This window comes from Eretmochelys imbricata, chromosome 2, assembly GCF_965152235.1.
Source record: "Eretmochelys imbricata isolate rEreImb1 chromosome 2, rEreImb1.hap1, whole genome shotgun sequence".
Taxonomy (NCBI): domain Eukaryota; kingdom Metazoa; phylum Chordata; order Testudines; family Cheloniidae; genus Eretmochelys; species Eretmochelys imbricata.
In genome coordinates this window covers 212,203,384-212,216,507 of record NC_135573.1, presented here as the reverse complement: position 1 = coordinate 212,216,507, position 13,124 = coordinate 212,203,384, and the positions used below count along the sequence as shown (strand labels likewise).

The 13,124-nt window shown below is 39.2% G+C and overlaps 1 protein-coding gene across 2 annotated transcripts in view; it reads left to right on the top strand.

Moving 5' to 3' along the window:
* The window catches only part of HDAC9 (histone deacetylase 9), a 547,732-nt gene that overhangs the window by 205,429 nt on the left and 329,179 nt on the right, over positions 1–13,124 (top strand). For both annotated transcript variants that reach the window (XM_077811396.1, XM_077811397.1), the window contains exon 2: positions 298–360. In XM_077811396.1, the coding sequence (XP_077667522.1) occupies positions 298–360 (63 nt within the window). The remainder of the gene's footprint in view (positions 1–297; positions 361–13,124) is intronic.

Sequence of the window (13,124 nt, the reverse complement as noted above, 5' to 3'; positions counted from 1 at the left end):
CAACTCAGAGGTGCATAGTCCACTGAGTCCTCCTTATTATTTTGCAGCAGACTGGGGCAGAGCAAAAATGGATTGTTCTTTTGTTTTTTAAATAGATATTTATTCAAATGCTTAAATATTGTTAATTACCAAAGTCTATTATTTCTCCAACCCCCCCCCCCCCCGAAGGAGGTAGGATTAGAGCGGGTAGCTCCTGACACCCCTGTATACAGTGATGAATCTTTCATGTAGCTGAAGTACAGACTGATTGGAATATGCTGCAGACAATTTACGAGAGCGAATCGTTGTTTTCCTCAGATGGAGTTTCTGGACGTGAACAGCTCTTTGCTCAGCAAAGAATGCACAGTATGATCAGCTCAGGTAAGAGGCAGTTCAATAACTAAGGCTTCTCTGTCTGGAGGGTGACTTTCTCAGGAAATACAAACTGTCACAGTAAAGCACTTCTGCTTTAAGGAGTTGGTTCTATTTCAAGTTCTTTTATTCTGCTTTTTATTAAATGATTATCTCTACAACAATATTATGTGAACACTTGCTGCTGCTGTTGTGGTTTTCTTTTAAGCCTGCTGCTTCCAAGCAGAAAGAAAACTAGCAAGTAAAATGCAGTGCGGGGTTTTTTTCTCTCTTTTTCTGTGATGGCAAAATGGGGCTTGCAATGATTGCAGGCTCAGTCAGAATGAGACTCCATCAAACAAGACCGTATCAGCAGGCTGCAATTCATATAACTCATATTAGTCAGTTTTGTTCATATATCATTTTGTAAGCAGGAATAGGTCAATTTGTAAGTTTCTTTTTCTCAATTTACAGACAGAGTTTTCTGTAAAAGTCCTTTTCTGTTTTCATAATGCTGTCATTTTTGATTATTCTAAAGTAAATCTGTGTCTTTCTTACATAGGGCTCCCGTAACTTTAAACATATTACTTTACTTTAAACCTGTTTGTACCTTTAAACATATTTGGGAACCTTGGCAGTGCCAGTCAGATGTGATGACTCACTGAAAATGTAAGTTGGATGTGTTTTTTAAAGCAGGTGTTTTAAAGCTGCAGTTACAGAATAACAGATATTATCTCACAGTTTTGAAGACCTTGTATTTTCTAGTTTCTGTAGTATCTGTGTTTTAGACCTTGCAAATGATGCACTGAAACTGAATTACGTTGCAAGAGTTTAACAAGATAACTTAGTAAAAGAACCCAGAGTGCAAGTCAAATTTGGTCTCTCTCTGGTTAACACTGTGAGGTTCTGGCTTTGGTTTTACAGTGCTTAACTTCATTATGTTTGGGGACAAAATGTTATCTGCTTTATGCACTTTCAACTCCTTGTTTCTGGTTCTCCTTTATTACAGTAGTTGTAAAGTTGGCTTTGCATAAGACCTGCATGTGAAATTTGCTGTGAATTGCTCACATAGACTTCAATCTTAGTTAACCCCCCGAAACAGTCACAAAACTTGGCAGTGCTTCCCACTTTCCGAAGTGTGAGCATGTCTGAAAAAACCCTTTTGCTGGTTCGCAACATGCCTGTTCTAATGGTCATATCCTTGGTCCACCTGTTGAACCTTCTATGATTAGTATATATATTTGATATCTACTTCCTTTCCTGTTTTGTGGACAGGGATAAGCTGAGAGTTGTATTTGTTTCATACTGGGGTGGAACTGAGAAGCAGAATATTGGTTTCAGATATTAAAATAAATTGTAATGTTGTGAGAGTTTGTCAACTGGGAATGCCTGCCTTTTCAGCCAAGACATATACATGTCTTAACAGCACAGTAAATAATTTCCGTTGCAGAAAACCCAGGCCACCTAGGAATAATTATACATTGAGAGAAGTGATGAAAGACTGAAGAACTGCTTAAATGCAATCTCAAGCCTGGAGATAATGGAATGGGAGAGGGAACTTTTGACCAGTACTGCTTAGTATTGTCTGTTTTCTCTGTTGTAAAGCTTTTTTCCCCTCCCATTGTGACTCAGTTTTTGGTCTCCTCTTCAAGAATGTCCAAAGCTGTTTCTTTGTGTTTTGGGAATAGGTTTTGTACCATTCGTGCCAGGTTTCTTGTTTAAAAAAAAATCTGGGGGTAAATTTGTTCATAAGTGTAAAGGTTTAAGCCACGGCTCAGACTGAGGCTAGGCTCCGAAATTTCTGTCAAGCTTTCTCACAACTCTGCCAAGCCACCTAAGCATAGACCTGTTGTTATAATCACTGGCCTACTGTGCACAGATTAATAGGTGTATGGTGGTTTTGTAATAGGCACCGACATAACCCAGAGATCGGACTAGGACCACTCTTTTCGTTTTCATTTGCAAAAAAGCCAATTTTGAACACAGTTTTACAGAGGTGGAAAGTTAGTGCATAACCCATCGTGCTTCCTTGAACTACCAGTCAGTGCCATTTGAATAACAGCAGTTATCTGATTTGGAACCCAAGAAAAGCTGGTACTTTTCTGTGAGATTATAGCTCTATTTTCCTTCCTTGGAGACAAGAATGTCAGATAACATCTGTCTTTTATCTGGTATTGTTAGATCCATGTAACATATAAAACTTCTTCTAAATCAATAGATAATGTTTTAATGGCTTCCTTTCTTAATTGGGAGACAAAAGACTGTTTTCCAGTTGAAGGCTTTAAACAGTTTAAAAGTTACTTTGTTTAAAACAAAAAACATTTTTCAGTATTTATGCTGACCTTTAAAATACACAAATAAAATACAACTAGTTAACAATTTACATAGTCTGCAGTTTAATCCATCACATGTGTGACTAGAGGGTCCAGTGTTATATGTTGGCTGATGTTTTACAGAACTTATGAAAAATGTCACATCAATCGATGAAATCTAATAAAACACTAAGGATCCATATATTTCTGAACTGGAAAGGTGCCTCCCGTTTGTTCTATAATATTTTATCACACTGTTATGCAACAAATAATAAATGAGATGCTGCTGTACCTTAATGTGATTTAAAATGAAAACACCCCTACCCCCCACATTTCTGAAATTTGTGAAAGACATCTGTGTCAGCAGAACCTGCTCTACTGCTTATAGGAGAGAGGAGTTGCTCCTCTAAGGCTGCTAGGGTGCTATATGGCTTTGTTAGACAGGGTGGCTAAATTGTCAGCTAATTGTAGTGGTTTTTTGTGTGTGTACACTAATAGCTTAGTGGTCTGTTTTCTCATGTAGACGTGTAACTTCCATTCCTATTAATGCGCTATGCATATTTATCATAAGAGACTAGACCTCTAAATATTTACACTGTGCACCCTTAATCCTTCAGAAATCTAGGAATTAGCACAAATTTAGCACTCAGTTAATGGATTTTTAGATTTGCAAATCTCCAGATTCACTGTGCACGCATTCCTCAGCTCTATTTTTAAGATAGATGGAGTCAACCCCAAAGGAGACACTTCCAATGGGCATCTGATATGTATTCGCAAACCAAACTGTCTGAGGAATTTCTAAGAATACCAGGCATATGAAATACTCCTGTCATGTGAAACAGCACTTCTGGTATTCCCTTAATTACTGCTTTGCCTGCCTGCCTCCATCTCAGCTTGTAAATCACCTTATGAATGGGATGATCTGGATAAGTACCAATCAAAGTATAATCATGAATGGGACAATCCAGATAGGCACCAAATCAAGAAGGTATATAATTACAAACACCTACACCCTATGTCAGACAATAAGAATATCAGCGATCTTGAAAAAGACTGTACAATATGTTAATGTATGGTACTATTTGCTCTGAAATGCACTACCACGTACTCGGCAGGTTTCTTCAACAAGACAATACTGATTAAAATTATGGTATCAACTATGTATTTTAGATAAAAGAAAGTGAACTTCTCTCTTTCTCTCTAAGGAAAAAATACTTTGTCTTGTTAATTTCCCCACTGAAAATGGGGAAAGTGTGTTGGGTCAAACTGATCTCTAGTGAAAGGCCAGTAAGCTTAACAGAGCAAGGCAAATAATTTGCCCAGAACAATAATAATTGATGTTTAATACTACTAAGCTTTTTTAGAGCAGGGCAAAAAATTTGCACTGAACAATAATAATTGGATTAAATGGAACTTAATCAGTGATGAATTTGGCCTTTGTGTAGAGGGGAGACGTAGATTTACCATGCTGTGAGAACTGAGGATACATGGCTTTGAGAAGTAAACCCAAGATCATGAATCCTTTTATTCATTAAATATTCCTTGCCATTTTTTAAGAAGGGTAGGGATGTTGGTCCTGCTTTCCTGGCCATATTCCAACATGGATTCCTGCATTCTTCCTCCCTGCACTCTACCTGCATTTGTATTTGGATAAAGAATTCTTCTCTTCTGATCCTATACTGTTGTGTTGTGCTTACAAGCCTGGTCAAAGCTCAAGAAAGAGCTTGAGTTCTAAGCCTAAATGTGCCGTTGACTTGCTGGCCCTGGGCAAGTTACATAACTTGGTACATCTCAGTTTTTCCCGTAAAATCAGGAAAATAATTCTTACTTATCAGGCTCACAAGGATGTTCCCCGTGAAGTAAAATAATTCAGAATGACGTATTTGATTAACGTAGCCTCTCTATCTGCTTCCAAAAGATCTGCAATTTCCTGAAATCTAGTCAGTGCATGTATTTTCAAATATTTTACTCTGTGGTTTGATCAAGAAATTCAAGTTGCATTGCTTAGAGGTGAGTGGTGGAATAAATCATGTTTGTTGTTTCTGTTCTGTGGTTAGATAAGTATGTGAATGGTCAACTGCAAATACTAGCATGTGTGACTTTGAAATCCACTTCCTAAGGCCAAGAAAACTCAGTTGCTCATATGTTCTTGCATAGTGAATGCAAAATGATCATAAGGATGGCTGAATCCAATTCATTTGAAGATTTGCTCTAATACAGTGGTTCTCAACCAGAGGTCTGGGGCCCCCAGGGGGGCTGCAAGCAGGTTTCAGGGGGTCCACTAAGCAGGGCCAACATTACATTTGCTGGGACACAGGGCAGGAACCCGAAGCCCCACCACATGGGGCTGAAGCCTGGGGCCCTGAGCCCCGCCATCTGGGGCTGAAGCTTGAGAAATATAGCTTTGTGGGGGTCCTGTGGTGTTGGGCCCCAGGCAGTTGCCCTGCTTGCTATCCCCTAACACTGGCCCTGGCTTTTATATGCAGCAAAACAGTTGTTATGGCACAGGTGGGCCGGGGAGTTTTTATAGCATGTTGGGGGTGGGGGGACGGAGGCTCAGAAAGGAAAAGGTTGAGAACCCCATCTCTAATATTCATGGAAAACTTGAATTATTTGTCCATTTCAGTTAGATACCATATAGCATTTTACATTGGTAAGGGGCTGTATGGATCTTGTGATCTTGAGGCAATGGCACTGTGGCTGTTAAAACACTATTGTGACAGAGAACGCTTGATGTTTCCCTGAACTTGTGCTTTTTGGCTCTCTCTAGAGCTCTGGAAAGAGGATAAGCAGAAAAGCTGAGCATTAAGCATGTTCCAAGAAGCAGAGAATATTTTGCTGCTGTAGATATGAAACCCATAAACTCTTTAAAGCATCCAGAATTTTGCTGCCAAGGGAATCCATTTCTGTCCCACAGACTCAAAGGGAGAAAATAGGATCTATTCAGTGTTACGGCTGTTTAAATTCTGAGGCTTGCCATCACCTTTAATGGAATTAGAAGAGCCAAAGTACTGTGGATACTGCAGTCCTCATGCAGTGAAAACTCCATTGACTTCAGTGGAAGTTTTGCTTGCTCTAGGGCTGCAAGACTGGACATTGATACTACAATGAGCTGTGTGAACAGCCAAGGGGAACAGAAAGCACCTGCTAGATTGGCCCTGTTCTGAGCAACACTGTTTTTGGACTTTACCTTTCCTAAAAGAGGGCATGGATTTGGCCAATTCTCATTTCATCATGTGTCTTGCGATATTTGATATTTTTCTTAAAGCCTTAGCTCCTGGATACCTGAGATTATGTGAAAATCTCAGCTTTCCTTAAATTTCTAGTTCTCACGGTTATGGAGAAAAGTGTGAAAATACAAACCCTTAAAGGCACAACCCCCTCCCCCCCGCCAGATTCAGATAAAAACAATCCAATATGTAATATTTTTAAAAAACTTTTAAGCCAGTCTCTTGATTTCCGAATGCTTGGCATTGAAAGTACTGCAGCTGCTCCTTGACTGAATTGCAGGTACTCTCTGATACCAACAACAACTCTGTAGCGTACAGTGCATGATAACTTTCAATAGGGGAGGACTTAAACTCTTTCTGGTTTTTTCGTTATATTATTTTAGCCACATATATTAAAATCTTCAGCTCTACTCCATAGATTGGTATGTATTGCACTTAAAAGCAGATAGTATGAACCAAATTCTGTCATAATTTATACCTGTGTATGAACCCACTGATTTCATGCACTGAGTGCAAGGAGAGAATTCGCCCCATTTAATATACAATTTGCATTGTCATAGCTTTAATCAAACTTCCATTTCTGCATTAACCATTCTTTCCCTTTCTCTTGCACAGTGTTTGTGGAGAAAGCAAAAGCTGTGAGAAGGCAGAATGACTGACCATGTAGTATACAAACATTAATACGCATCTCTGTGTGTGTGTGTGTATTTGCCATGTGAGGTTTCAGATGGCATTACATGGTAACCCAGTATAAATACAGTTTCTTCTGATTAAAAACACAAAATAACCCAAAAGCATTCTGAGGAAAGAAGATGACAGATTATTGTTAAATCTATGAAAATCTAACATGCCCTATATTGTGGATCTCTTCAGAAGGCTGACTCCAATGGGTCAGTTATTCTTAGCCTAGTTATTTTCATCTTGTGGCATTACAGGTCTAAGATTAGCCTGCTAGGCGTTATCATTCCATCTGAGTTACCTCCTAATATAACTCTACACCGGAATGATTATTTATAGACAGAGCATTCTGTCATTTTTGGGTTATTTCTAGTAGTTTAAATAAAGAAGAGCAACATTCAAGAAAAACCACAGATTCCTTCCTGCTGCCAAAACAACATGATAACAGCCTGCTAAGGGGTGATGATATCGTTTAAAATGTGTGCTTGTAGCAGATGCAACATCCCTTTTATCTCTACTACTTCAACTAAAAAGAGATGCCTTAGGATAGCGCTCTCTTCTCCACAGGCAGAGAAAGTGGTCCAAATTAACACACCACGTCACAGGGATCACAAGATTTTGGTTGACAAAGACAACAAGGGTCATTCAGGTTCTATTTTTAGGGGCAAGCACTGTCAAGATCCGTGTTCAGTGCGAACATGTCACACATATACAGCTCCTCCAGCTTTGACCCTTCTAGTGAAAACTCATTAACCGCAATAGAAACGTCTTCAATTCATCTACATGCCAATGTGCATTGTAATTCTCTATGCAAAGACACAATCAGCAACTTCAGTTCTTTGACACATTTTAGCAAACCCCTTCCGACTGCCCCTAAAACATACATGATTACCTGTACAGCTTCAAATCCTATATAGAGAGCTATAGGTCATAACTATGATGGGCTAAATTCTCCACTTGCTTACACCCACAGAACCCTACTGAAGTTAGTGTGGTTGCACAGGTGAAATGAAGGGCAGTAGTAGGCTCAGTGTAGCTTTTGTAGGCAATGTAAGAAGAAAGAATGAAGATAATGTGACAGATCTATAGGTACGTGTTGCTCAGGGAGCTGGTGAAATATACTGCAGTAATATCATAACAGTCTAACAAACTTTCCCCCCAAATTAAACAGCTTATTGTGACCTCTGTGCACATTCCTGACTAAACAAAATGTCCCTGGGTTATATCCACTTTGGAATGCAAGTGTTTAAAAATACTTGAAAAAATGGCAGCATCCATGATACGGTGTGGCAGTGCTGCATTAATGCTTAATTCATATAATATAGGATAAGCAAGAGTTTGTTTTTGTCAGATATGCAGTTTTGTACACTACTTTAAGGCTACTTTGGCATTATCATCTGAACATAGCTGATACATCTGCTTTAGTTGTTTTTGTCTCCCGATTATAAACCACTTACTGCTTCGGGAAGCGTATAAACATGACAAGAGCTTCAAGAATTCAGGCCCTTTGTTGATGAGGGTGCTTGAAATGCAGGATGGTTCATTCTAATGATAGCACATTCCTTCTGGTATTGAGACTGAGTATAATCAAAATGAGACAAGACCGAGCACAAAATGAATTCTTTCAAAATGCCAATTTTCAAAATCATGTTTTTACAATCAAAGGTTATTGTTCTCTCCCAGGGTGCGTGCAGCTGGAGGTATGCATACCCCAGGGAGGAATGATAGCTATTCAATTTATGTGCAGCCTGGAATGGAATAATGAGAAAGCTTAATGTTAATTTAATAATTTCCCCCATTTGTTCTGTTCTTAATCCAAGTTTCCTTTTTCTTTCTTTGTGCCCGAGGCCATCGCCCTGTTGGTGTTGAGCAGTAACAATACTGCAGGGATGAGGGAATATAGCCTCTAAATGCCAAATGTTATGCAGTAACTGTGTTTGGTTTGTGCTTCTTCTGCATGCAACCACAGTAAATATGTTAGCAATTGACTTTATTACTTAGTCCTTCATAACTCCACTGTCTACTGAGAATATTTTTTTAGTCCTCTTAATCCACCTGTGTGATCCTTAGTTCACCAGTCATTTTGAAAGGCATGGCTTTTTCCTTGAACTGGATCAACATTATATTTTCATGGGTCTAAAAGAATCTAAACAACCAATCCCAATCTTCTAGACTGTTGTTTTTGACAGTCAAATTTGAATCGGTTAGAAATGACCTTGAAACTGTTTAAAATGCATGCGGAAAATGTATGAATTACAACAACAACAACAAAAAAGATGAAATACATTTAAACACAGGCTTTTGGGGAGTTTATTCTGAGATGAATAATTTAATGTCAGAGAGATTTAATATCTTGACGCACAAGAAAAAATGTATGAGGTAGAAAGAAAAGATTGCCAGTATATGTCTTTATTAATAAAAGTAGCAGGACAGGTGTATAGTATATTTTCCTTAAGGGTTTATGCCATTCTTTCGTGTCATTGTTTCTTTAAGACATTTGACATCCAATGACTTTTTTTCAGAGAAAGACAACAATGTACATTTTTAAAGATTAAGAATAGTTTCCATTGAAATAATTTCAGCCTCAGTAATAATATTTAGCTCTCATGTATATTTCTTCAGGTAGTATGATAGATTAAGACCCCAGATGGAAAGTGGTTGGAAAAGGATGAGAGAGGTTAAGAAACATAGTACTTGGAGCAAAAAGGTTAACATTGTAGGTGCACCTCCAGAAAATGTTAAATGTTGCTGCCAGGGAGATTGGTGAAAGAACTGAAAATGAAAGGGAATTGCATAGGAAGTGGAAAAGGGAGATTGAAATACACATTAGCCAGCTAGGAAAGTGTACCTAAAATAAGGAAGGGGAAAACTATTCTGAAATAGCCACGTTTAACTGAAAGGATAGAGGATCTATACAAAAAAAGGAAAATAATGAAGAACACACGGAAAAAATGAGAACATTATGAAATAAGCAAAAGTTGTAAGGGCCAAATTCAGACACACGTTGATTTTCTCCCAAACAGTTGTACATTAAGGCACAAAAGCAATTAGTTCTGAGCCAATATTCAGGCATCCTTCTCCCTACCACATATAGTGTTTTGGCAGAACAACACCAGCTTATCTACATGAACAGTTAGTGCACAGCAAGCTGGGATGTAAATCTACTTCGCGTAAGTATGTGGACACTAACTGTACGAGTGGTCCCTACTACCATGCACTAAAAGTTCCGTAATGTGGTTTGATCTACTCTGTTTTGAAACAAGAGTAGATGATTTATACCCCAGCTTACCATGAACCTATTTGTTCATCTAGACAAGCCCTTAGTTACCCGTCTAGTGTGGGGTGCATAGGACTATGGGCACGTTACGTGTGTCACAATGTGTGGGATACATCCCTAGGCTCCTTCTTGGAATGCACCTTGGCATTCATAGAGCACTTACAGAGCAGATTCTGCATAGGTTTGTGGGGACATAGAATTAGACCAGAACACTTAAACTCATTTCTCCTCCCCTTCATCTTTTTGGCCAATTAGAATTTTGCACCTATTTGCTATTTTTGTGCTGATTTCAATACATAAAGGCTAATACTGAGGCAATCGGAAAACTTTATGCAGGAAGCAAGGAAATTGCAAGTGACAACAGTAGAAAAACCATGAGCAAAGTGGAAACGGAGACAAGGAAAGCTACTGTAACTAAGATTAATAGAGTGACACTGCAGATGACAGGTTTCAGAGTAGCAGCCATGTTAGTCTGTATTCGCAAAAAGAAAAGGAGTACTTGTGGCACCTTAGAGATTAACAAATTTATTTGAGCATAAGCTTTCGTGAGCTACAGCTCACTTCATCGGATGCATTCAGTGAATTCCACTGAATGCATCCGATGAAGTGAGCTGTAGCTCACGAAAGCTTATGCTCAAATAAATTTGTTAGTCTCTAAGGTGCCACAAGTACTCCTTTTCTTCTTACTGCAGATGAGTAAATGGTAGTGATACTGACCTTACAAAGGTTCATGGAAATGCAAGAGACTCTGGGGGGTACATCTACACCACAGTAGTCAGGGGTGTGGTTTGCACCTTGTATTGATGTACCCATGCTCACTTTAATCTAGCTAGCTCTCTAAAAATAGAAGTGAGGACATAGCAGCATGCACTTCATTGTGGGCTGCACAAGTGGTTATGTACCCTGTGGGGTAAGGCAGGCTTGTGCAGACTGTGCTGCCACATCGTGACTGCTCTTTTTATTGAGCTAACTAGATTAAAGTTATTATGGGTACGTCTACATGGGCTGCAAATCACATCCTTGGTTCAGTGTAGATGTAGCCCAAGGCTCAAGGGTTAGGTGAGCTCAAACAAGCTTGCTAAGGCTTGTGAGTGGGGCCAATGATTCTCCTAAGGTTCTTTGGTAGTTCTCCCATTCTGCAGGCTTCAGTAGGTCAACAGGAAGGGGGAAGTGCCATAAACCTTCTGTTCTGTCCCCCATCACCCTCCACTTGCACATATTCTGAGGTCTGCAGCAGTGATGGATTCTCCATTACTGGCAATGTTTAAATCACAATTTGATATCTTTCTAAAAAGGTATTGTGTAGTTCAAACAGGAATTAATTCAGAAAAGTCCTATGGCCTGTGTTATATGGGAAGTCAGACAAGACATTCACAGTGGTCCCTTCTGACTTTACAGTCTATGACTCTATGAAAAGCTTCCTTCATAAGGATCTCAAGGAGTTTGGCCTAATTTGTTTCCTTCGAGGGGTGGTGGTGGTGCTGATAATTATTTTTATTTGTTTTACCATAGCAACTAGGAGCTCCAATCATGGACCAGGACCCCATTGTGCTTAGGTGCTATACAAACACAGATTAATAAATAATATACTACATTTTATTGCTATGCCAAACTTCAGTAGCAGGAGTTCAGTAAATTTAATATTTATTTCTTTTCTGCTTTCTCCTTTTTTCCCCTTTTTTGCTATGAAGTGATTTATTTAGGGTGCCATAACAATCCTCGGCCAACTCTTTTCAAATTTGGTAGAAAAATTCCACCTCATTCCCCAGTCTAGCTTCCCAATTTGGAAGTCAGGGTTTGGGGTTTTTTTTCATTTTATTTTATTTTATAGGAGAAACAAAATTGATGGCAGTATACAGTAGAGACACACTCTACTCAGCTGTGAAACTCCATCATCTGCTGGCTACATTTATGTCTAAGATTTTGTCTGCTTCAACCAAGAAGGATTTGTATTAAGAAACTCCTTTGTATTCAACTAGGACTTTACAACTTGCTTTCTCTTTGAGGAATGGTCTCTTTGGAAGATCTCACTGAGTCACCTGAACTCTGCTGCCCTTGACCAAGGTTGCTCTTGACTGAGGTCTAGTCTACACTAGAAAATTAAGTTGGCTTAACTATGTCACTCGGGTGTGAAAAATCAAAACCCTGGAATAGCATAGTTAAACCGACCTAACCCCCAGTGTAGACAGTGCTAGATTGATTGAAGAATTCTTCCATCGACCTAGCTACTGCCTCTTAGGTAGGTGGATTATGGAGTTAGTATCTACACTGAAGTGCTACAGTGTCATAGCGCTGTAGCATTTCAAGGTAGACAAGCCCTGAGTACCTAGAAAAAGCACCTCTCAAAATTTAATTGTTAATTTGTATATGAAAAGACCAGAGCTTAGTATTTCACACCTAATTAACACTGTATTAAACACCACTTAATTACATAGCACTTCCCCATTAAGTGGAATGTGTGCTAATACTGTCCTGGTTAAAGAGGCACCATTACCGTTCATTGTCCATAGGCTAAATTTCAGGATGTCCCAGTAAAAAGAAAAGACTATAATAATACCTTACTTTTGTATTGACCCTGAAGTGATGGTTACATCAGCAGCCCACATATCAGCAAACACAAGTCAAAAGGGCCATATTACTGTAGTGCACCATTTGTTGGAGCTGAATACTGGGTCAAGTTTAATGCCCAAATCTTGATTTTCAAGGCTGTCAGTCGATTGTGCCTAAACTACCTTTACTAACCGCACTTCTTCCTTTACCAAGACCTCCCAAGACAATTATATTCATCCCTGCGAAACTCTCAGCAGAGTGTGTTAAACTGGTCAGAGCTGGAGATGGAGCCTTTTTGGTGGCTGGCCCATTGTGGTGGAACGCCTTTCCACACGAGCTGAGGATAACCCCACAGTCAGGGCAAAATGCAAGACGCACTTCTTTGTCTTAGCTTTCCCAAAGCTCTAATGGGAAACATAGACATATAAAACTAATAATAACAATAATCATTTTGCCTGCTTATGGAATTGGGTGAGAGAAGAATTGAAACACAAACTTAGTGATACGCTCAAAAATTCATCCTGCTATAGGAAAGAGCTCAGTTTCCTCTTTACTCCCACTCTTCTTTAAAGTGTGGTGCCCAAAACTGGACACAGTACTCCAGCTGGGGCCTCACCAGTGCTGAGTACAGAGGAATAGTTACCTCCCACATTTACATTTGATATTCCTATTAGTACACTCCAGAATAGCCTTTTTTGCAACCACAGCACATGGTTGGCTTATATTCAATGTGTGATCCACTCTAAC